The 21,473-nt window shown below is 34.7% G+C and overlaps 2 protein-coding genes across 2 annotated transcripts in view; both read right to left on the bottom strand.

The window, feature by feature from the left end:
• Positions 1-225: 225 nt before the first annotated feature.
• Positions 226-5,797, bottom strand: LOC116766978 (uncharacterized). The gene is made up of 7 exons (XM_032657122.2): positions 5,554-5,797; positions 5,256-5,460; positions 2,960-3,033; positions 2,612-2,692; positions 2,293-2,388; positions 2,004-2,156; positions 226-1,851 (listed from the first exon to the last, which is right to left on the bottom strand). The coding sequence occupies exons 1-7, from the start codon at positions 5,722-5,724 to the stop codon at positions 274-276; spliced, it is 2,358 nt and encodes a 785-aa protein (XP_032513013.2). The 5' UTR covers positions 5,725-5,797; the 3' UTR covers positions 226-273.
• A 234-nt stretch (positions 5,798-6,031) lies between these two features.
• The window catches only part of LOC116766975 (uncharacterized), a 99,061-nt gene continuing 83,619 nt past the window's right edge, over positions 6,032-21,473 (bottom strand). The window contains exons 3-15 of the mRNA XM_032657118.2: positions 19,312-19,433; positions 15,184-15,996; positions 14,752-14,892; positions 14,221-14,345; positions 13,780-13,908; positions 13,295-13,463; positions 12,775-12,938; positions 12,332-12,499; positions 11,859-12,061; positions 11,316-11,481; positions 10,612-10,745; positions 10,042-10,156; positions 6,032-9,967 (exon numbers count right to left, since the gene is read on the bottom strand). Of these exons, the coding sequence (XP_032513009.2) occupies positions 8,423-9,967; positions 10,042-10,156; positions 10,612-10,745; positions 11,316-11,481; positions 11,859-12,061; positions 12,332-12,499; positions 12,775-12,938; positions 13,295-13,463; positions 13,780-13,908; positions 14,221-14,345; positions 14,752-14,892; positions 15,184-15,996; positions 19,312-19,433 (3,994 nt within the window). The 3' untranslated portion in view covers positions 6,032-8,422. The remainder of the gene's footprint in view (positions 9,968-10,041; positions 10,157-10,611; positions 10,746-11,315; positions 11,482-11,858; positions 12,062-12,331; positions 12,500-12,774; positions 12,939-13,294; positions 13,464-13,779; positions 13,909-14,220; positions 14,346-14,751; positions 14,893-15,183; positions 15,997-19,311; positions 19,434-21,473) is intronic.

Raw genomic sequence — 21,473 nt, 5'->3', positions numbered from 1 at the left:
ACATAATAAACTTTTTATCTCATAGTCAGAATGTAAATTTGTTTTTTTTGTAGCTTTTCTTTTGTTTTAAGAGCTATTTTTATAGCCTGTATATTAATTTACATCTTTTCGATTATTTATTGTTTTATCACATTACTAGTGATAAAATCCTCATTTTCCGATTAGGTTTTTAGTAAGTTGTAAGGGATATAAATGCAATTTTAATTAACGGAACGAATACCAAGCTTTGGGATCAAAGTATTATATTTCCTTACAGTCGTACATCTATAAAAGTTATTTCTTTTTATATTTTAATTTCCGTTTCAGGCACTTGGCGTCATCGTTACCTGTCATATCTAAGTCGTAAAGACTTTTCCTTTTTAATGAACTCTCATCCTCTGCCGCCTGTATTTGTTTGAGTGGGAGGAGTCCTACAGCAAACGGTATATCGTCACTCACTGCCGTGTCAAGCTTCTCTGTGTCATCATTATTATCTACATTGTTTTTGTCGGTCTGATCTTCGTTTGTCATTTCCCACTTCTCAGTTTCGAGGGACTCGGCTAAATCTTCTATTGACTCTGACGCTTGTGTCGAAGGCGCCATGAAGTCGGTTGATATAAAATCGCTACTCTTGTGATTATTGGCATCCGTGTTTAAGTTCCAGTGTAGATCATTAGTGGAAACATCTGAGAAGTTGCTGCTGTCCTTAATAGTGTTGCTGGCACCAAAGTCATCGTCAGCTGTGTCCTTGCCCTGCTCGTTGCTCTTATCGTCTATCTGTTCATTAACGATCTTGTTCTCAATGTTCATCAAGTCTTTTATTATTTCGTCCCTCTCCTGAACTCTCGTGTTATCGAGGGTGTCATCAATATATCCGTCCTGATTTTCAGTGCGTCTCGGCGTCGACATCAGGCAGTCGAGAGCGTCTTCTTTAAAGTCTGTGGCGTGTGGTAACTGTAAGCTAAAGTCGTAGCAATCGACATTTCTCTTCATGTCATCGGTATTCAAGGAGTTGTAAGATTGATTCATGTTGTCGGTCAAATGTGATGATTTTGTGTCAAGGAGAGACATGTTGAAGCTGGTGTCCAGCGAGGTGGTCGCGTCGTTCAGTTGTTGTTCTTCGTAGTATTTTTTTACATCATCGCTCATAGATTTAGTAAAGAACTGCATATCGTTTTCTATACACGAGAAATCATTAGCACTGTCATGATCTATGGTGTTTCGACTGTCTTGAAGGGATTTATCTAGAACCACGTAGTTTTGTTGATCTCCAAACGATTCTAAATTATCAGGCAGGATGGCGTTCAAGCTGTGTATTGTATCTTCATGGACGCTACTCTCTTTGTCGAAGTCACTAGATGTCGTATAGTTTTTAGATCCCATCAACATCTCCCCACGTTCGATGGATTTTGAAAGATCGTCTATGCTTTTGATTTCACTGGGATCAGCGACCTTCTCGATTATATTCGGTTGTTCTATAACTTCGTATTGTATTTCGCTACTTTGTACCATATCAAGGAGGACCTGCTCGTTCACGTTAATGTAAGAGCCATCTCCAGATTCAAACAGTATCGGTAAATCTGTCGGCAGACCAGCATTCTTCAAAGCGTTTACGTATTGGGACATAGCTGTGTTGATTCCGCTATTCGTTGTAGTATTGGCCGTGCTGGTTATTGCGGTTGAGTAATTTGAAGTTATCGTTTCGCTTCCCAGAGAATGATCTTTCGAGTACGGGTTCGTGGGGTCGAGGGAGTTGGAGGAGACCGTTTGGTCCATGTACAAAAGATCATTGTCCATATTGAGGTAGCTGGATGAACCATCGTTACAGATGCTGTTCACTGCTTGTGATAACGTCACTCTGTCCATATAGTCCTATAAAATACAAAACGCATTACAATTTGTACCAACAATTATTGCTGAAAATAATTTAAATGATTTTAGACGGACATCTTGATAAATATTAAACCAAAAAATTTTAATTAAAAATAGCCATGTCAGCCAAATTATCTATAAAAAGGTTATACCTGCATGTGCCTACTTTGGAGATGCTTGAGATGATGTATGGCTTTCCTCGAATCCTGTTCTCTCCGTAGTAGCGCTCTCTCCGCGGCTCGCCCCAGCCCCGAGGCTGTCCCCATCACACCGCCCCCCACCGCGTTCTCCCAAGAGAGAGGACGCTATAGGGATAGAGGGGACAGCGGTCTCATACTTTCATTCATGATTTACAATCAAATGAACCAATTTATTTACAATTAGTTTTGGTACTATAATAATTTTTTCTTAGCCATTTCCTCATAGACAAATCTATGTTACCTTAAAGCTGGGCCTGCCTCGTCTCGGTCGTGCTCGAGGGTCGTTGTACTCCGCCCCTGAACCTTCTATGTCGAATGGAATACGGACAACCATATCCTGGAAATAATTTCCTGAACTACATATATTAATCCTTGATTATCTCCATTGTTAGGCAACTTAACAAATCAGATTTTTTCTTAGTGTATAAATGTGTTAATGAGAACTTTGCTAAAGTAATTTGATGTTAAATTAAAATTAAATTTTACTAAGTTAAACATTGTTTTTCTGTAGATTCACTGTAACTATTGCAATCTAGCTACTACAGTATGCATATATAAACCTTATTAGTTCTGGTCAAAGCATCCACTGGCTGATTGGCGGGTGTAGAGAGGGTCGTTTGTGGTTTTGGGTCCACATTGTCCTTAAAATTTTAAATTTAATATGTTTTACTTGTTGGGGGCACCAATAAATTTACAATTAAATAAAGTCATATGTCAAATTTACAGAGGGTACACTATTTTAGACTGAATTCCTAATGATTCATTTTATTATTAAAGTAATAATGTTTTATACATAGTGTCTGGTATAATTCTGGTAATTAATTAGGAATAGGATAAGACAACTTTGCGTTAAAGCGAGCTAGCCGCTTTCTAAAGCTAAATGTTTTGCGAAATGATAAAAAGATTACCTGTGTATGTAAGTCAATAAGTGATTGGGGAGGTCGATTGATGACAACGGGCGGAGTGAACACAGGCAACTCGGCTTAGAAATAAAACATTTCTTGAAATATTTCATATTGCTTACATTTTTTAAATACTTAGGATGTGCACGTAAAGTAAAGAGTACACTTAAGGTGTACTTTGTGCGTGTGCGTAATCTTGTTATTAAACGACTTTTAATATTGCGTCTACCACATCGTATATATCGATATTATTTTCGCTCATATAATAATCTGCTTATTTACTTACTCGCTTATATTCTATTCGCTAATATACTTACTTGTTTATATACATACTCCCATATCTACTAACGCTCTTATATACTTACTTGCTCTATGTGCTTACTCTTTTATATACTTACACTCCTTTATATATTAACCCTCGTTGTACACTTACTCTACTTACATACTTAAGGCGAGTAAGTATATAAGGCGAGTAAGTATATAAGCCGAGTAAGTATATAAGCCGAGTAAATATATAAGCGGAGTAAGTATATAAGCCGAGTAAGTATATAAGCCGAGTAAATATATAAGCGGAGTAAGTATATAAGCCGAGTAAGTATATAAGGCGAGTAAGTATATAAGCGGAGTAAGTATATAAGGCGAGTAAGTATATAAGGCGAGTAAGTATATAAGCCGAGTAAGTATATAAGCCGAGTAAGTATAAGCCGAGTAAGTATATAAGGCGAGTAAGTATATAAGCGGAGTAAGTATATAAGCCGAGTAAGTATATAAGGCGAGTAAGTATATAAGGCGAGTAAGTATATAAGCGGAGTAAGTATATAAGGCGAGTAAGTATATAAGGCGAGTAAGTATATAAGGCGAGTAAGTATATAAGGCGAGTAAGTATATAAGGCGAGTAAGTATATAAGGCGAGTAAGTATATAAGGCGAGTAAGTATATAAGCTGAGTAAGTATATAAGGCGAGTAAGTATATAAGCGGAGTAAGTATATAAGGCGAGTAAGTATATAAGGCGAGTAAGTATATAAGGCGAGTAAGTATATAAGGCGAGTAAGTATATAAGGCGAGTAAGTATATAAGGCGAGTAAGTATATAAGGCGAGTAAGTATATAAGCGGAGTAAGTATATAAGGCGAGTAAGTATATAAGGCGAGTTAGTATATAAGCGGAGTAAGTATATAAGGCGAGTAAGTATATAAGGCGAGTAAGTATATAAGCCGAGTAAGTATATAAGGCGAGTTAGTATATAAGGCGAGTTAGTATATAAGGCGAGTTAGTATATAAGCGGAGTAAGTATATAAGGCGAGCAAGTATATAAGCAGCAAATTAATTATACAAACATTTAAAGAAGGGAAATATTCTGGTTTTTCTAATATTTAATAAATAAAACATTATACTAGTTTTCCTATGGTTTATGTTGGTTACAATTTTCTAGGAACCTAACAAGGTTTACAAAAACGTAGGCCCGACTACTTGCCACAAATATCAACGGACTAATAATTCTAATACTAGGCTAAGGTTTACAAAAAAAAAAACAAACACGGGACTCGGGAGTGATATAAGCAGCCTTAATATTTGTCAGAGGCCAAATTAAGAGAAATTATATCATTTAATCTAATATATAAAACAAAAACTGTCGGCCAAACAGTGCCTCGAGATCGTGAATTACTTTCATAGACACCGCATGGAATGGAGAAGAGATTTAAATTACAAACATTATGCAAGCACAAGAAACACTTTATATAAATTTATTTGGAAGGTATTATACAGTTTGGATGCTCAGTAATATTTTCTTCTGCAATTTTTTTAAAGTGTTTTTCTTTAACTCCAAACAATTACAATACGAGGGCATCTTCTAAGCCCAGAACTCGAATGCCAAATAAATACATCAAATATGTATGGGACGCACTTTAAATAATGTATAGTGAACTAAAGCTGACACTTCCATAATAATAGTTCGCCCATATTATAGTAAGAAAGTGATATTTGGAGTGGAAGCAACCAAGTTTTTAAAATTAGTAATTCAACCTTTTTCTGTTTAAAACTAAAAAGAAAAATTTGGCAGCCCATTTTAGTTTAATCATTTTGTAGAGAATTATTAAGGTGAAGCTGTAAAATAGAATATGGTTTGGATGGAGGTTATCATTAAATTTTTAAAAAAGCGGCCTTAAACTTTTAATTATCTGTGGTGACCGCTCTATAGTTTGTTTACCTATAAAAATTGTTAAACGCTCTATAGTTTGTATAACTATAAAAATTGTTTAAGTAATGTCAAAACGAAGAATATGTGAAAACTGAAACTTACTATGGTTAGTTATACCGAGACCTTCTTTGGTGACTTTTGACAATCCTTTTATTTTTAGGAACTGGGCAGCAGATACCAGCTCGTCCAAGTTTTCTTCCAAACATTGAGTCTTACCACAATACATGAACTCAACTAGACACTTTAACACACTGAATCTCATCTTTAAAATGATTAACGGTTCCCCCGTTTGTTTTTGTAACACTTCCTATAAAATATATTAATGAGAATGATCTACTGTAGGTTAAAACAACGTGCAAGCAATGATCAACGTTCATTTTACATATTTAAAATTACTCACTTGGAAATATGCACTACTCGCTGCCAGTACGGCTTTATGGACACGCAAAGTATGGGAACTACACATAAGAGTCATATCTACCAAGGATTGCATTTGCAACAGTTTTCCAAATCTAGACATTAAATGTTCGGAATAATCTTCATAGTGTAAGCTGTATCGTATAGGAGCCATTCCTTAAAAGTATTTTTCAATAAACCTACCATGCATGTAAATTCAATAAATTATGTCAACTATATTTACAACTTTCAAAGGTTAAAACAAAGAAGGTTTCAAAATAAACTTTTTAAGAACTATCAAAACCAATTTGCATACAGCCAGCGTTGATACACCTACACACAACACACACTAAAAAGTTTGTATACTCATTTATTTGTGTGTAAACTAGTCAGTTTTGAAATTGAAAGGCTAATGAGTCCACTAGCCTTACAATTTCAGCACTAATAAATGTTTTGGACTTTTTATAAATAATACACAAAAAGCGTGTTGGATCTTTTATTTTTAAAAAATACAGAAAAAATAGTAAATGTTAGAAGATGAATTTATTACAAATTTGTATTTATTTTAAATAACATAATTTGATCAAAAGAGAAAAGTAAATGAAAAAAAAAATTCGAAATTATACTATCACAGATTAATTAAGTAGATGCTGAATATAATATTATAATACGTATTTTATTACTTATATAGTTATAACTTACAATGAATCATATCAGTAATACATGAACGTAACATGACAGACTGGAATGTTTGTAGGAATGAATCGATTTGTTCATAAGGCACTTGGAACAAATACTGAGATCATGGGCACGTCTAGCGAACGTCACTAGAGTCTAGATTGTATACTTATAATTTCAAATCGTTACCCAAACTGACAGAAACACATAACGTACGAAAAATCCATTTCAAATAGATAAAAGCGCCTGTGGACTATAAAACATTACAATAAACATTTAATACATCAATATCTAATTTAAAAATTAAAAAACGCCGTCAGACAATCTGCTCCTTGGTATCTGCTAGTGGACAGATAGTTCATGGGAAGGTCAAGTCATTATGTTAACGAGCAATTTTCTTGCGTCTTAAAATTCGAGTCCTACATATTTTACAATATATTAAAATGAACGGATACATTTGTTTATTAAGAAGGGTTTAACGCAATACATTGTATATTCTATCATAAGACGAGCTACACACAGAGGCAATAACATTAGCGACTATCATTTATAATTTTATTAATTTTATTATTTTACGAAGAAAAAAATAAGATACAAATTTGTAACACTTCCAATACTCTTAGTATCGTCTTAGAAATTATTTCTATAGAATACAATATCTAGCTTTATGGTTACCCTTAACTCCCTAAAACGAAGCTCATAGATGCCGTTGCGTTATGGCGTAGCAAAGCGTACGCACCTTACAGAGACCGCCATCGAAATGAAAACATTCTGATATCTGAGATAGGAAACTGAACAACAGCTAACAACATAATTATATCATTAAAACCGCCAATTTTAGACTAGTGTTGGCACTAATGACGAGATAACAGTACAACACAAAAGGCGAAACTAAGTTTTACATCAAAATAAAACAATATCATATGTTACTTGTACTTATATAGCGTATTTACAATTACATTTAATATTAATTATAACATATACCATAATATTGTCACTCTAATACATAGATTTCAATATTAATTCCATCCCAGATATTGCAGAACATAAAAATAACAGCCGTTAAAAGTTTTTTTTTAGGATATAGTTTCAATAAATATCAATGTTAATAGAAAAATATGCTTATTATTAACAAAATTTCATTTGATTCCTTAATATTATTGATGTTTTTGGATTTTATATTAACACAGGATTCTCAGTTTGTATCTTCAAAATTATTATGCAATTTTTCACAACCCATAAAATTTACACCAAATATTGGATAGAAATAATGGCATCTATTACAATCACAACAATCCTGTTTTATATTTATAATATATTTAGTTATTTTTGGGAAATTTTAGAGCATTATTGAGATTCAAACATATTGACATTTTAATTGACAGCTCATGTTGAAATAAGAATATACAAGTCCTCAGTAATCATGAAATATATTACTGTACTAAGCACTCCAGAAATTGTAACGAGAAAGCTTGTTTTTAATAAAAATAAAATAGATAAATAAACATATTGTGATATAATGAAATTATTTATATATCAAATCTTTACATAAGTATTAATAAATTTGTACAATAGGTACATAGTATGTAGAAAAAATAGGGATTCGTTTATAGAAATACAGTGAAACAAAACCATTGCCAGCGGTAAAGAATAACTTGTTGAAAAATAAATATGACTGTTGGTATTACTTTAATTGATAGTGACCTTGAACTTTAATACACGTTGTCTAGTTCTTGGGACACATTCAAAATTGATTTGAATTATTCATAGAAGATCTAACAATGTGATTTTTATTAAAATTTTGGAATTAGCACGATCATACTACTATCTTATAATATTTGTTCATCAACAAACATTCCTTAATAACTAGGGTTAAACTACAAAAATATTTTATTTGGAAGCTTTTTGAATATTAAAATTTTTCCCAGGAAATCTCACTTGGTTGTATTGAAGAAGAAATTATTAAACACATCGCTGTTATAAAAAATATAGCATTGAACGAATCGATGAGTGTTGTTGATTTAGTATAGTAAATAGATCCCACACAATAGTTAATAAGGAACTGAGCAATGGCCTGTTTCAGTGGCGTGTGTTAATCTTAACAGTAGAAGCACATACAATATTTACACCAGCCGATAGATAATATACATACACGTCGATTAATAACTTCTTTGATACCAACATTACCTGGTCGACTAATTGTCGATAATTTTAAGGAAATCTTCGGGCGAGATCTGTATGCCGTCGACGGCTGCTGCTTCGGTGGAGTTGGGGACCGTGTTCTTGAGTTCGCCGAAGGTGTACGTGGTTCTCTTGTTGGGCCTCGTGGTGGGCAGCGAGGCTTCACAGTCGAGACTCGCTCGCTTGCTCCAACAAAAGGCTCGCCTCGGCTCCGCGCCGGCTGACATCGGCATCGCCAACTGCATCCTTGATCGACTCAGTTCATTGTCGCTGAGCTGCCGTTTCAGCTTGTCTTTCCCCACAACCAACTGGAAGCCCCTTAAGTTTTTCTCACTCGCCTGCTTCCCTAACTCCGCCTCGCTTGACTGGCGACATAGTTTCTTCGGCGCTTCACTGACGTTAGAGCGAGACGGCTTGTCGACTAGACTGTTCTGTCGCGAGGACCTACTTATCCTGGACACCTCGTCCCTGGCGCTGCCAGATGAACTGCTGGTGTTGGTATTGGACGTGTTCCCTTTGTTTCCGCTCGTTTTGTCTTTCTTTAACGTCTCTATTATATTATAGAAGGGTTCTTGTTCGTTGGTGCTGTTATTTCGTGAACGGTTTACGTTGTTGGTACTATGTCTATGTGGGCGGATTTGAGCTCGAGGTAGATGACCGTAGCTGCTCTGGCGAGATATTCCGGGAGATGTTTGTCGTCGCGGCATACTACAACTTTTGGGGGTGAAGGTGTCCTCCGTCAGCAGCAAGTTCTCGTAGACGTGTACATTATCACAGTCCTCTTGTAAAATGAGATTCTGTCTACTTTCAGTAGTTTCCCGTTTTTGTCCCACCGAGTTGCTCTTCTTATGGCCCGATCTATTTTTTAAATCTGGTACTTTTTTAGCGACTTTACAATCGCTGGCACTTCGTGGCAGTAAATTTTCATATCCATGGCAGTCTTTCTCTTTGTTACCAGCTTCTGTTTTTGGAATGTTTGCGTTGTCTGTACTTTTTGAAGTTTGTCTGAGAAGCTTTGTATTCGTATTGGTCACTTCGGCCGGACAGATAGCCTTTGGCAGAGTATCCTGACGTTTCCTTTCTACGTCGGGCTTCGAAGACTTATCGAGTACAACCTTAGTCTTGTCACTCTTACAGATTTTTACACTAAACCTAAACGGAGGTTTAAAAACAACCTGCAGTCTGGCTTTTTCGCCAGAAAGTAGATTTGTTGCACTTTTGGACGGTCGAGTTTTTCTACCTTTCGATACTTGCCTGTGAGTTCTCTCAGTGAGGCCCACGGGAATTGACTTAGACTTAGGTATGGCAGTGGGCTGTGGTGAACTCAGTAGCCATTTCTGTACTTTCGTTAAAGCTTCGGTGTCCTTGGGCGGTGTGCTCGAGGAGTGCTTCTGCATTGAACTGTAATCTATAGTTTCTTTCTTGACTTTAACTTTTCGTTTTTTACCTTTCTTATGTTTCGATAGTATAACATGTTTCGGTGATTTCCCTTCAGCATTTGTTACAATTGCTGTGTTTTCTTTATGGATGTCGTCAATTTTCGGAGTACCGTTCGGCTTCTGAAATTTCCAACAATGAACCACAGTTTTATATTAATAAAATATAAAATGCTGAACTTTTTCATGAAACTCACCCTCTTCTTGATGTTATGAGACGGAGACGCTTTGTCGCCCTGTTTCTGGATTTCCTTTTTGACTCTATAGCCGCGCGTTCTGAGTGCTACTTTCTTTTTCAGAGGCAGTTTTGATCTGTCGAATGAAATAAAAATATTGTATAATAAATTTAAAAGCGAATCGACAGTCTCGTCCTAGATTGTGTCTTGAGATACAATTTTTCACAAATTATTATATGACTTATATTTAACAAGTTTTTTTCGTTTGGTAAACTTTTGAAGAGACTATTAATATAAGAAAATGCGAAAGGAATTCACAGCTGTGAGTAATCTTAGGATAATATAATTTTTAAATAAAACCATCTCTAACATAAGTCACTTAAGAAACATTATTCAATTATAATTGTCATTCATGCGGAAAAGTATTGATGGAAAAAAAATATCTCCACGTGTAGGAACCGAACATTAAACGTCTGGGATATAACATGCTAGTAGCAGGTAGCTGTATATAAATTTTCATTCTATGCATTCTATACGATTTACTTCAAGATGGCCTTAATGTTAGATATATTAAAGATATTTGTAACTAACCGCACGGCGGTGTGGACTATGAGTCCTTGGTCAGTAGCGTCCGGAAGACGAACGGTCTCGGTGGTTGACGAGTGTATTATTGTTACTGACTTGATTTTCTTAGCGTTACGGCCGAAGAAACGGGTGCTAGCGACCTGCACAGAGGAAAACACGTCGTAGGAATATGGACATACGATCGGATTTAATACTTAAATAGATTTAAAATATAGCGTTTCTACAATATTAACATAGCATATTATGGAAGGTCTGGCGCTGTACATAGTTTTTTGTTAGCCTACGCGTTCCATTCAATCAGTACCTAAGACGAATGAAGCGTGAAAGATATTTAGTTATTTTTTTCGGCATTCTGTATGGCTGAATCGAGGACCTTCAGAGCTCTGTAGCAGCGCTATAGAAAAAAAATATAAATATTAACATAAGATCAAGTAAACGTATAGTTTTGTTTCCTTTATGTCGTCACTGACGTCCGGTCCTAAACTCAAAATATGTAAGAGCACTAACATACAATAAGTAAATATATAACATTTTTATTTCTACAGATTTTCTCTTATGAAATTTTAAAATCCGAAATGACTACGATTAATCTTTTTTAATATGAAACAATCAATTATAATATTATACCATCTACATTGATTAAAAAGATATTGCTGTTTAATAATAATCTTAATCATATATGTAAGTGTTTTATGGCCACCATAACTTACCAGCAGCGCTATGACAGCGAGCAGGATGAGCAGGACGGCGTACCAATGACGCAGCATCCACCGCCTGAAGCCCGCCAGAGACTCATCGGACAGAAGGAGACGACGCAACGTGGCCAGCGGACCGGAAGGATCGACCTCGCGACAACGTTGGAACACATCGCAGTATCTGATGGAATGAGGATGCGTGTCACTTGTATTATAACAAATTTATTTCGGCTGTTATTGTACTAGGAATGATTATGCACGGATGTTTGTTGGTGATATTACTTAGCAGATTTCCAATAATGGGACCAAGTCATCAGAATAGTTAAAAGACATTTATCCCAAAATTCCATGCAGCGTCAGGAATAATTAAAGAAAAATGTATGTTATATAAAATTAGGTGATACGGGCGAGTTGCGCAGACAGTTGATTGCCATATCTTTGTAATTAAACAAAATTTATTTCGCTCTGAATACACTTCGGAGGTCCAAACAAAGTCGTGGACAAGAGCTAACATAGTGTAACCTACATACATTAAATATGTTTGAATAATGATTTTACCCATTGTAATCGTTGCATGGTGTGCCGGGCTTAGCGTACATATCTGGCACATCGTAGGGGGCGGTGTTCCAGTGGAAGGACGACACGCAGGGTCCTGAGGGTTTTCTGCAGCACAGCTCGCAGGCGGACCGAGGATCGTCCTTACGGGCAACGCACTGACAGGACTCCAGGCCATACGCCAGGCAAATAGATCCAGTGCATTCCTGGAAACGATGGAAAGTTAGATAGTACTAGTACTGTTTAGAGGCGAACTATTCCGTTATTGTTAGTTACATTGATGGTGAATTACTTAATTAATAAGATCGGTGATTAAAATGAAAATAAATTAATAAAATTATTTATAATTTTTTTTTCCATTTGTATGGAACATATTTACGTTAAGAATATAGCTCAGTTTAGATGTAATCGTGATGAGCTTTATATGGGATTAGTTCGATGCTATACAGTCATTATATTTCAGATGAAGTACGTACTCCCATAAAGCAGACGAGTTCTTTGTCGCATCTCGTGCGGTTCGGCTTGTGTCTGCTCGCGGGGCAGGCTGCTCGCTTGCCATCACAATGAGCAGCGTCACGACAACCGTTATCAGAACGACACTTGTCCCCGAACTTCAGCGTGCACGAGGCCGTGCAGCACGGACCCTGGACAACATTAAAATTATCATATCGGCTATGACTTGATTTATGTTTATAGTTTCAGTAGCGATGAAAACAAAATACCAGGAAAGTATGGCAGTCAAAAATATAAACAGATAGGTTATTAAAAAAATCTTGAGGTCCAATAATTAGTACGAAGTTATCGGAATCATTCCGTACAGATGATGCCAAATAATCTAATTCTATAAAACGTGGTGGTTTGGAATGTCCAAAAAGCAAAAAAAAAATCTATTGTTGCAGGTCTTCTGTGGTGTTATCACCTGACTGGGACTGCAGACGCTATGTTCGGTGAGCGTGCAGGGCTTGTAGTGTGGTCGTGCTGCTTGAGGGCGGCAGCAGACATCGGTACACTCCGCCGCCCAGCCGCAGTCACACTCCTCGCCGTCCTCAACTACACCGTTACCGCAGATAGCGGGCTGAGGTTCTGACATAAAAGTTCACGTTAGAAATGTATTAAAACGGTTTCACATTGTTTGGATAACAATTCTCCTGTAAAAAGACTATCACAGGATAGAAAATTATTTTGATTGCTTTAAGCCTTTTTTTTTTAAAAAAAGCACATTCATTTGTCATTTATTGTTTTGTAATGTATGAAGTCTGTTGTATATTTTTTGTTATAACGGAACAATGGCGTAATGTATTCAAACACTTCATTTTTAATTGAAATGTTAACCAATGTCTATTGTGACTCCATACTAAATATAGAACAGATATCGTAATATACGTTTGAGGATATTATAACATAAAAATGTATTATACAACTGAGAATAAATGTATTACCAGTGAAACATCCTTTGGGTGAGCGCGCCTTATTGTTCAGCACTGGGTCTATGGCTCTCAGTGAACACGGTGAGAATTTGTTATTGTTCTTACGATCGCCGCTCGTAGCGCGGGCGAACATTATGTAGTTACCGTCTTCGCCGAACGGAGTACACATTTCCGGATCGTGCTATTAAAATATATTATATATATTGTATAAATATGTTAAATAGATGAGATACTAAAAGTTTCTCTATGTTTTAGAATTAAAAGTAGTAAGGAAATTATGGTTATAAAAATATTAACTAAACAGCTATTCTACCCTCCAATTAAATTTACACACATACAAAAGCAACACACGCACACACAAACACTGAATAGTAAAAGTGTATCTATAGAACAGTAGTTGTTAGTATCAGTAAAACTGAAAAACATTGACCACTGTTGCATTTGGATGTTTTATGTGTAGGTCTAGTTGTGACTTGTGTAGTATATATACGGCTCACCGGCGATCCAAAGTTGTGTCCTATCTCATGGGCGAGTGTGACGTGAGACACGGCCGGCGGCACGTGTTTGCCGTAGTTCAATAACGTCACTATACCCGTGTTCAGAGACTTCATACTGCCTCGGTAGTGCTGGGAGAAGTTTATTCAAAGTTAAAAATGTATTAAACTTAGAGATTTTTTTGTTTTTCATGACATTCTATATGTACTAACTCATTACAAGAAGTCTTTGTTAACTACTAAACTTGAATAATGAATGGATATTGAACTCTGATTAATGACAGTTCTTACTCCACAATGATTAAAATTCATATTTTTTTTATTAATAACGAATGTTTTAAAGGACAGAACATATTTAATATATTGTTAAGTATGTATAAAGTATAAGAAAGAAGTGGTGGTGATAAATATTTTTCATGATCCATAAACAAGAGCTGAACTTACTCCGTTTTTTTCGCAGACCCCACCCGCGTTCTTGAGATCCCCTGTCCAGGCCAGACCCAGGGTACCCATCTCGAAGTCTCGGTAAGTGAACATGTACGCCAAACAGAACGCGTCATAGTCCTCCTCTGTTAAAATTATTGTAAAATATATCAAATAAGAATTGTTTTGAATTTTATTTTCTTTACTCCTCACTACGCCTTGTCTGTATACAATTTTTTTATTCTCGATATACCCTAACAGTTCCAAATATAATCATATTTATAAAAAATACGGAATAAACGAAATATCCTTGAGATTTCATTAAATGAGAATTTGATTTTCTCCCATATTAAGGACACACGCAACTTGATATGATTCTGTTATATATAATTGAAGTTATCCTACGCATTGCTGAAGAATAGGGTGAGGAATAAAAATGTTATCGCGTAAGGATTTTTCGAGCTCGATATATCCCATAGCTATCACATCAAATGAATATTTATTTTTGCTGTTCGTCGCTTTAAATTGACCGTTATTAATTCTTCCATGTACCTGAAAACAGTTCCAAATATTTTTCCACGCCGTAGTTGTTGGGGAACCTATAAGCCGGGTCCTTGAGGGCGTCCAGCGTGTGCACTTTAATCCTTTTAATCATGAACGTGATGTTATCCGGCTTGCCGTCTTGATTGAAATCTGGTACAATATAAAAATAATTTATTTTCACGAATAACTTCAATAAAGTATATAATAAAATCTCACTTACATTTTGTTATAATATAAATTTGTCATTATTAGTGTTATGTAAACGTAATTGTCTTATTTACTATTATTTTTTCTATTATTACTTCACTCTTGCTACTTATTCTATTATTTGAATTATTTATAAATGCAGACTTTACAGATAAATGTTATATAATAATTCTGTTTATGATCAACTTTATTCTTTATTTGCAAAAAAAAAAAAATATATCTGAAATATTTCACCTGTCACTTTATATATCGCGTTAACTTTCTGGACATGTCTTGTCATGACTTCTATACACGCCTCTTCAGATCCATATCTTTGGTAGAACATGTGATCCGCTTGTAGGTAAACTAAACATGTAGTCTTTCTTGGATCGACTGTGGCTCGTTTGTTGACATGTCTTCCGTCGTCGGTAGCGTTCGCCGACAGTATTGTATAACCAACCGGTTCCTTTTTGACCACGTCCTTACTGACAGTCACTACGCCGGCTTTAGTTTTTATAAGTTCCACGTGCGTCTTTGGTTTGGGTCTGGACTCCTCTGAATCGAGTCGCACCTTCGTTATGAGATTACTTTTATCGATTTTAGTTTTTGGCTTTCTCGTACTAAACTTATCAAAAGGATCGCTATTACTCGTGTACGGGACGTCTAAATCTAAAGGTAATTCGGGATTCTTCTTTGGCTCGTCGTCTTGCATTTCGTCCTCTGGAAGCCATCGCTTCTTCCTCCTGTTGATTTCAGTTTTCAAGTCTTCCGTACTATTGCTGAATGGCACTCTCTTGAGGGATACATGATCGGTGAAGTTGAATAAGTCCCCTTCATATCCTTGTTTAGTCTTCATGTGAAGCAAATGAGAGGCACAGTGTGATGTTTCACTGTTCGCATGTGGATGTTCTACGTCTGATCGTCTGTAGATGACGCTGTGCATGGAAGGGTGCTCGATATCATAGCGTGAGAGTGGCTCAACATAATATTCTTCGTTTTGAGTCCATATGGTGCCATCGAAAAGACCTTCAGCGGTTATCACGCCATATACATGAGACGAGTCGTCGTCTGAAATAAAAATGTATTATACTATCATACCACAGTTACTAAGTTTAAGATGTTAATATATTTTAGATTTTTTTAATAACACTTCGAGTTAACTATGATTAAATAGTAATAATTAATTCTGCAAATAAATCTTTCAAACAAGTAACTAAAGGTTGTTGAAAATTAATGAAGTGCTATATATTATACAAACTAATTAGAAGTGCAAAGAGCCGGAGTCTCTCAATGTATTAAAATCACAACTTGCTTTGGTTGCGGGAGGGTTGGAAACCGCCTATAAATAACCATAATTACAACTCTAAATAGCTTCCTTACATTTATTTTATTGATAAAACGATCAGAATAAAATTGCACAGAACAGATTTTGTGTATTTCTTAGAAAATAGATTTTTTTTAATACGATGTTGTGGTAAAGAAAAATTCTTACTAATGTTATAAAGTCTATGATGAGATAAATTTACGATAAAATACTAAAATATTTTTTGTAATGAGTTAAATTTGAATATAAGACACATATAAAATTCTCTTTTTGCGATCAAACCTAGGAATACAGCCATTATTGTTATAAACGATCTGAGCTTAACGTATAAATGAATAAAAACATCCGCCCTTATAAACTTCCCCACCAAATAAACGAGTAATTATAAAAGTATTTATTATTTAAATGAGTTTGCGTTGCGCCGCCAAAGACAAGGGAAGTCAAACTTCGAAGAAGCATACTCCATTAAACTTGTGAGCTAATTTTATCAAAACTCACTTTGTCTCGAATGTACCAGATGGGTCGCACCTTGTAATTTAATTTTATTAAGTTTGTTACGCAATACAGAAGCCATCCTCAGTTTAAGTTATTAAAGAGTCAGATTTTAGAAGTTCAAATATAATTAAAGCAGATCATTATGAACACCTATAACAAAGATAGAATACGGTAACTGTACAACTTGTCAGTTAAAATAATAAAGGACAGATCGTGAGAAACTTCGTAGAAAGTTGTAACAAGCACTTAAACGTCTTGTGTCTTTATGGGATCTGATTGCTTTGACATTAAGATACGTATCATTCGTAGGCTTGCGAGATCATAATCCAACATCTGCGAAGCGTGCGAGGACTTGAAACACAATTTACAAGGCATGAACCAAAAATGTATAAGTCTTATCTGCTTTGACCTCCTTACTGTATAAAAAACAAGAAAATATATCGAAATAAATACATGATGTACATTTTCGTGAAGAATGTGACGTTAGTTGTGAAAGAAGAATGTCTGGATTACTTCTTATTGATTTATTTAGTTCTAAATCAAACGAACGCACGCTTTTATACAGTAATGAAATGTGTCGAGATTAAATTTCATAAACGAATAATCTATATAAATAAAAATTAATCACCGAAATGTATGTACGCGAACTTCCGATGGACCGCTCCAAATTGGACATTTTTTTTTTCAAATTGGATTTTTTTCGTGTTCGTTATTGTCAGGACGAGGTTTGTATGGAAAAATAATTAAAAGAAAGAAACCTTTTTATTAAAATTTCATTTTTAAATCCCGTTATATGAAAGGGCGTGAGGGTAATAAAATTACATTTAGTGGTTGATAGAATAGAAAATGAAAAAAATAATGTAAATTATCTTTAAGTTCCGTGTAGTGCTTGCGGTAAAACATTAAGATGTATATTGTGCTTAAATGTCATATAATTAAGATGATTTTTTTTTTAAGCACATATAATTTATTCCTCTCTGAAATCAATTTCGATACGCACACTAAGTAGCAATCAAAAGCGAGTTTGAAATAAATAAATATACATTAAAATTCGAACGTCTTCAATATTTCATAAGTTACACTCCGTTAGTTTCTGATACCAGTCAATATCCTTGGTCGCGTCTCTCACGTGTCACAGCTGGCAGTTTGAAATAAGCCAATGAAGAGCGTTTAATTATCGTATTTGCTTCCTTAAATATCACGTCTAATACACTAATGAAGTAAAATATATACGAACGGTGTAATTAAATCGCAAATTGAGATAATACGCTTCGAACATAGCGTATGATAATGATATCAGCGCGTTCCATTTGTTACTTTCCTCATTAATTCCCAGGTGACATTTGTCTGAACGCCAATATATATACTGTTTGAACAACTCCGATTAGTTTGGCAAATAATAACATTGACTGCAAATACTATTTCGCAATTATGGCTCGGTCAAGTTATATGTTGAATTTCAGTTGAAGGTATGTAGTTCCGATTAAAATTTCAATAATTCCACAAAACCATCAAATCGAATAAAATTAACCGTCTACTTTATTACCTATTCATTAATTAACATAACGGTTGAATATTTTTGTGTTTAATGAGCTTCAACTCGGTGAAAACTCAAATAAAAACCTGTGTAATAGGACACGGTTAGTATATTTTCATAGTTTGATAAATTTTTAATTCAAATTTTTAATACATTTGATCATTTTAATGTTATGAATGTGGGCTGCGCATACCATCCACCTAACATTAAATGGTAACTGTGATCAGTTCACCTATAGAGCAATAACATAAAAAAGTACTGCTTGTAAGGAAGACCTATAAGTGAGATTTTTGACAACCCTATATTATAGTTTTCCGACAAAACCTGAGCATTCCTTCTAGACATTCCACCGCCGTGCGTTGGAAGCGCGTGGTAAGAAGAGGCGAGACACAAGTCGTTTACATTGAAAACTATTCGGATTATGCTGAGGACATTTAACTTTGAAGAGTAAAGTGCGTTAGTAAAACCGTGAAGATGGCACATGGCAAAATGTCGTATAATACTTTTGAAAAGACAAAGGAATATACAGAGTAAACTCACATCCCTGCCCATGTTAAAAATAAAATCAAAAATTTAAAGAAGAAATATTTGAAAAGATGTATTAGAATATTGTTTCATATAATGATAGTTTTTTGCGGTGTGATAAATAAAACATAGCAATCATAAGCGGAAACTATCTCTCATATTTATAACATATTCATACAATATTTTTTTTTTAATTTTGAAGTTAATAAAATACGCTAACAGTAAATCTAAGCCTCAAGGCTTTCAATAATATCGTATTCTGTCGTAAAATTTTGTTGATTATACTCATTGTATTCTTAAACAGTATTATATAAAATGTTACAAAAAATATCGAAATAGCTACCATCGGACTTTGTATGAGGTTCTCACTATTTCTGAACTGAAAGAATGATTTCTTCTTACCGAATCCTAATACCGAATAGAGTTTAAAATTGTTCAACTCGTTACCGAGATCAATGAATATAGATCTTATTATGTAACATAAGATTAAAATTGCTAATACCTTCTAGTTTTCCGGAGTAGACACTAGCAGTATTGTAATCTATTGGGCCGGCTGATGAATGGAACTGCACCCCTTCAGCGAACACGGAGCTTGGATCAGGATGCAGGATCAGCCTGAATTCCCTGCAACAAACAAAATATATAATCAAACTTCTATTGACCTCGATCTATTATCTCTTGAGATTTTAATGCTAAGGATATTTATTTTTGGATCAAATTAGCCTTAATGTTGGTGAGATTGGAAAACTTTCTTTCTTAGATATATTTATAATGTTCTATATAACACAGAGACGTCAAGGATTCAATTCTTCCTACGTGTAAGTTTTCACATATTTCCGGATTCGTGTATAAATTATAACGTCAACCACGTACTGCTATAAAAGTATGGCTTGATTTATCGTCGTTACAGCGCTGACCTATATTTTATCACCTTCACGCCTTAATATATTGGATACGTTGGCTACTCGCATCTTAAGGATCTTATAACAGCGCTCGACTACCTAACTACGTAGTCAATGATAGAACTTAATATGCATAAAACGTAAAGAAAAAAAGTTTAATTTTATTTATTCGAGGTTATTACTTGAAGTATTTGTCAGGGAGTATGTTTTTTAACGACGGGAAAACTTCTAGTAGTTTTGGATCACAGAAACTAGGTATGTCCAACATTATGAATCACAGAAATGTCTGTAACGAACGATCTCTGGATTAAAACAAGATTGTTAAAGTTTAGTCTGTGTTAATTCAGACGATTTATCATGATTGTTTGTTAAAGTTATTTCAACGGCTGTTAGAACTACATTCGATGTTGTAATGCTTTTTGTAATAGCAATAATTGTTATAAGCGATACATCTGTCGTGAATTGAATTCATTAACGTTTCAGGGATAGTAAGAAAATTTAGTTTAACTTTGAAAGCGATTCGATAAAGCTCACGTGTTGGTTCTAAATCATTGTTACGTTATAACATATAGCGGCTTCCTGATATATTGATGCTACACAGTACATCACGTCCACTCGCACACTCTAGACCAAGCTACAGACGGTCATGGTTTTAAAGAGTTTAATTTACATTTAATATTGTGGCCTAGATGAGATTTATCTATGACCACTAAGACAACAATAACATATAACATCAAAGAATATCATATTGAAAATTTACAATACTGGCTTAATAAAACAAAAATCCTCAACATTGGTTAGTCAGCTTTGTCAGTTGTAGTACAATGCTATGTTTAAAGATCACGCTGATCGGAAGCGTCGCTAACGACCTACGTATAATGAAGTTACAAACTCCCAACTGTTTCTCCTAACTCAGTTATAGAAAACTTGTGACTTATTCTTTGTCCACCGCCACATTGTTATTTGGGACGCCTCTGATTAAGAATTATCATACTTTTACAACCGTTTATTAAATTGTATTAAAGATCTAGATTTCTCATCTAAGATCTAATAGCAAATATATGATAATAATGTATAATGGACATTAGACATTGAATAAAGAAACGAAAGCTTAAAAATCTATTAAAGGAACTCCAGGACACAATTGTATAAAAAAAACATAAAAATGTAATCCCATTTATTGTTCTCGGATAAACCAGAATCGACCTAAATAATAGTTCTTGAATTGACGCACGATTGGAATTATCACATAACATCCATTGGAAAGTGAGACTTTGTCTTCAATCAGGCTTTTGTGTAATTGTACCTATATTTAAAGGACGTGGGCGCCTTAAAATGTCTTAAAGGCATCTATTTCGTATATATATAAAAAAATAGATATCAAAAAAATGGACACTTTATTTCTACAACAGCGTATATATATTTGTAGACTAAATATCAAGTAAATAGGTGCTAATTGCGATACGTTTGACTTAAATTAAGCCTACAAATGAAATATAAACTCTAAATAAAATTAATCTGCGTTTATACTAAATTAAACGTATCCAATTAGTTTATATATATGTATGTACGTTAATGAATTAATTTACCGTACATATTAACTGGATGTGCAGTCTAATTGTATTAGCTATCAAAATCCAAATTCAATATCCCTATTAATTGATATCATTCGAAAAGATCCTTTGATAAATATTAATGGATAAGTTTAGGAAGTTATTTGACCTCAGAGACTTAGAACGAGATGAATATTACGGATTTGCTC

The sequence above is a fragment of the Danaus plexippus genome, chromosome 10 (assembly GCF_018135715.1).
Source record: "Danaus plexippus chromosome 10, MEX_DaPlex, whole genome shotgun sequence".
NCBI lineage: Eukaryota > Metazoa > Arthropoda > Insecta > Lepidoptera > Nymphalidae > Danaus > Danaus plexippus.
Note: the sequence above shows the minus strand (reverse complement) of the source record. Positions and strands in the feature narration are given on the sequence as shown.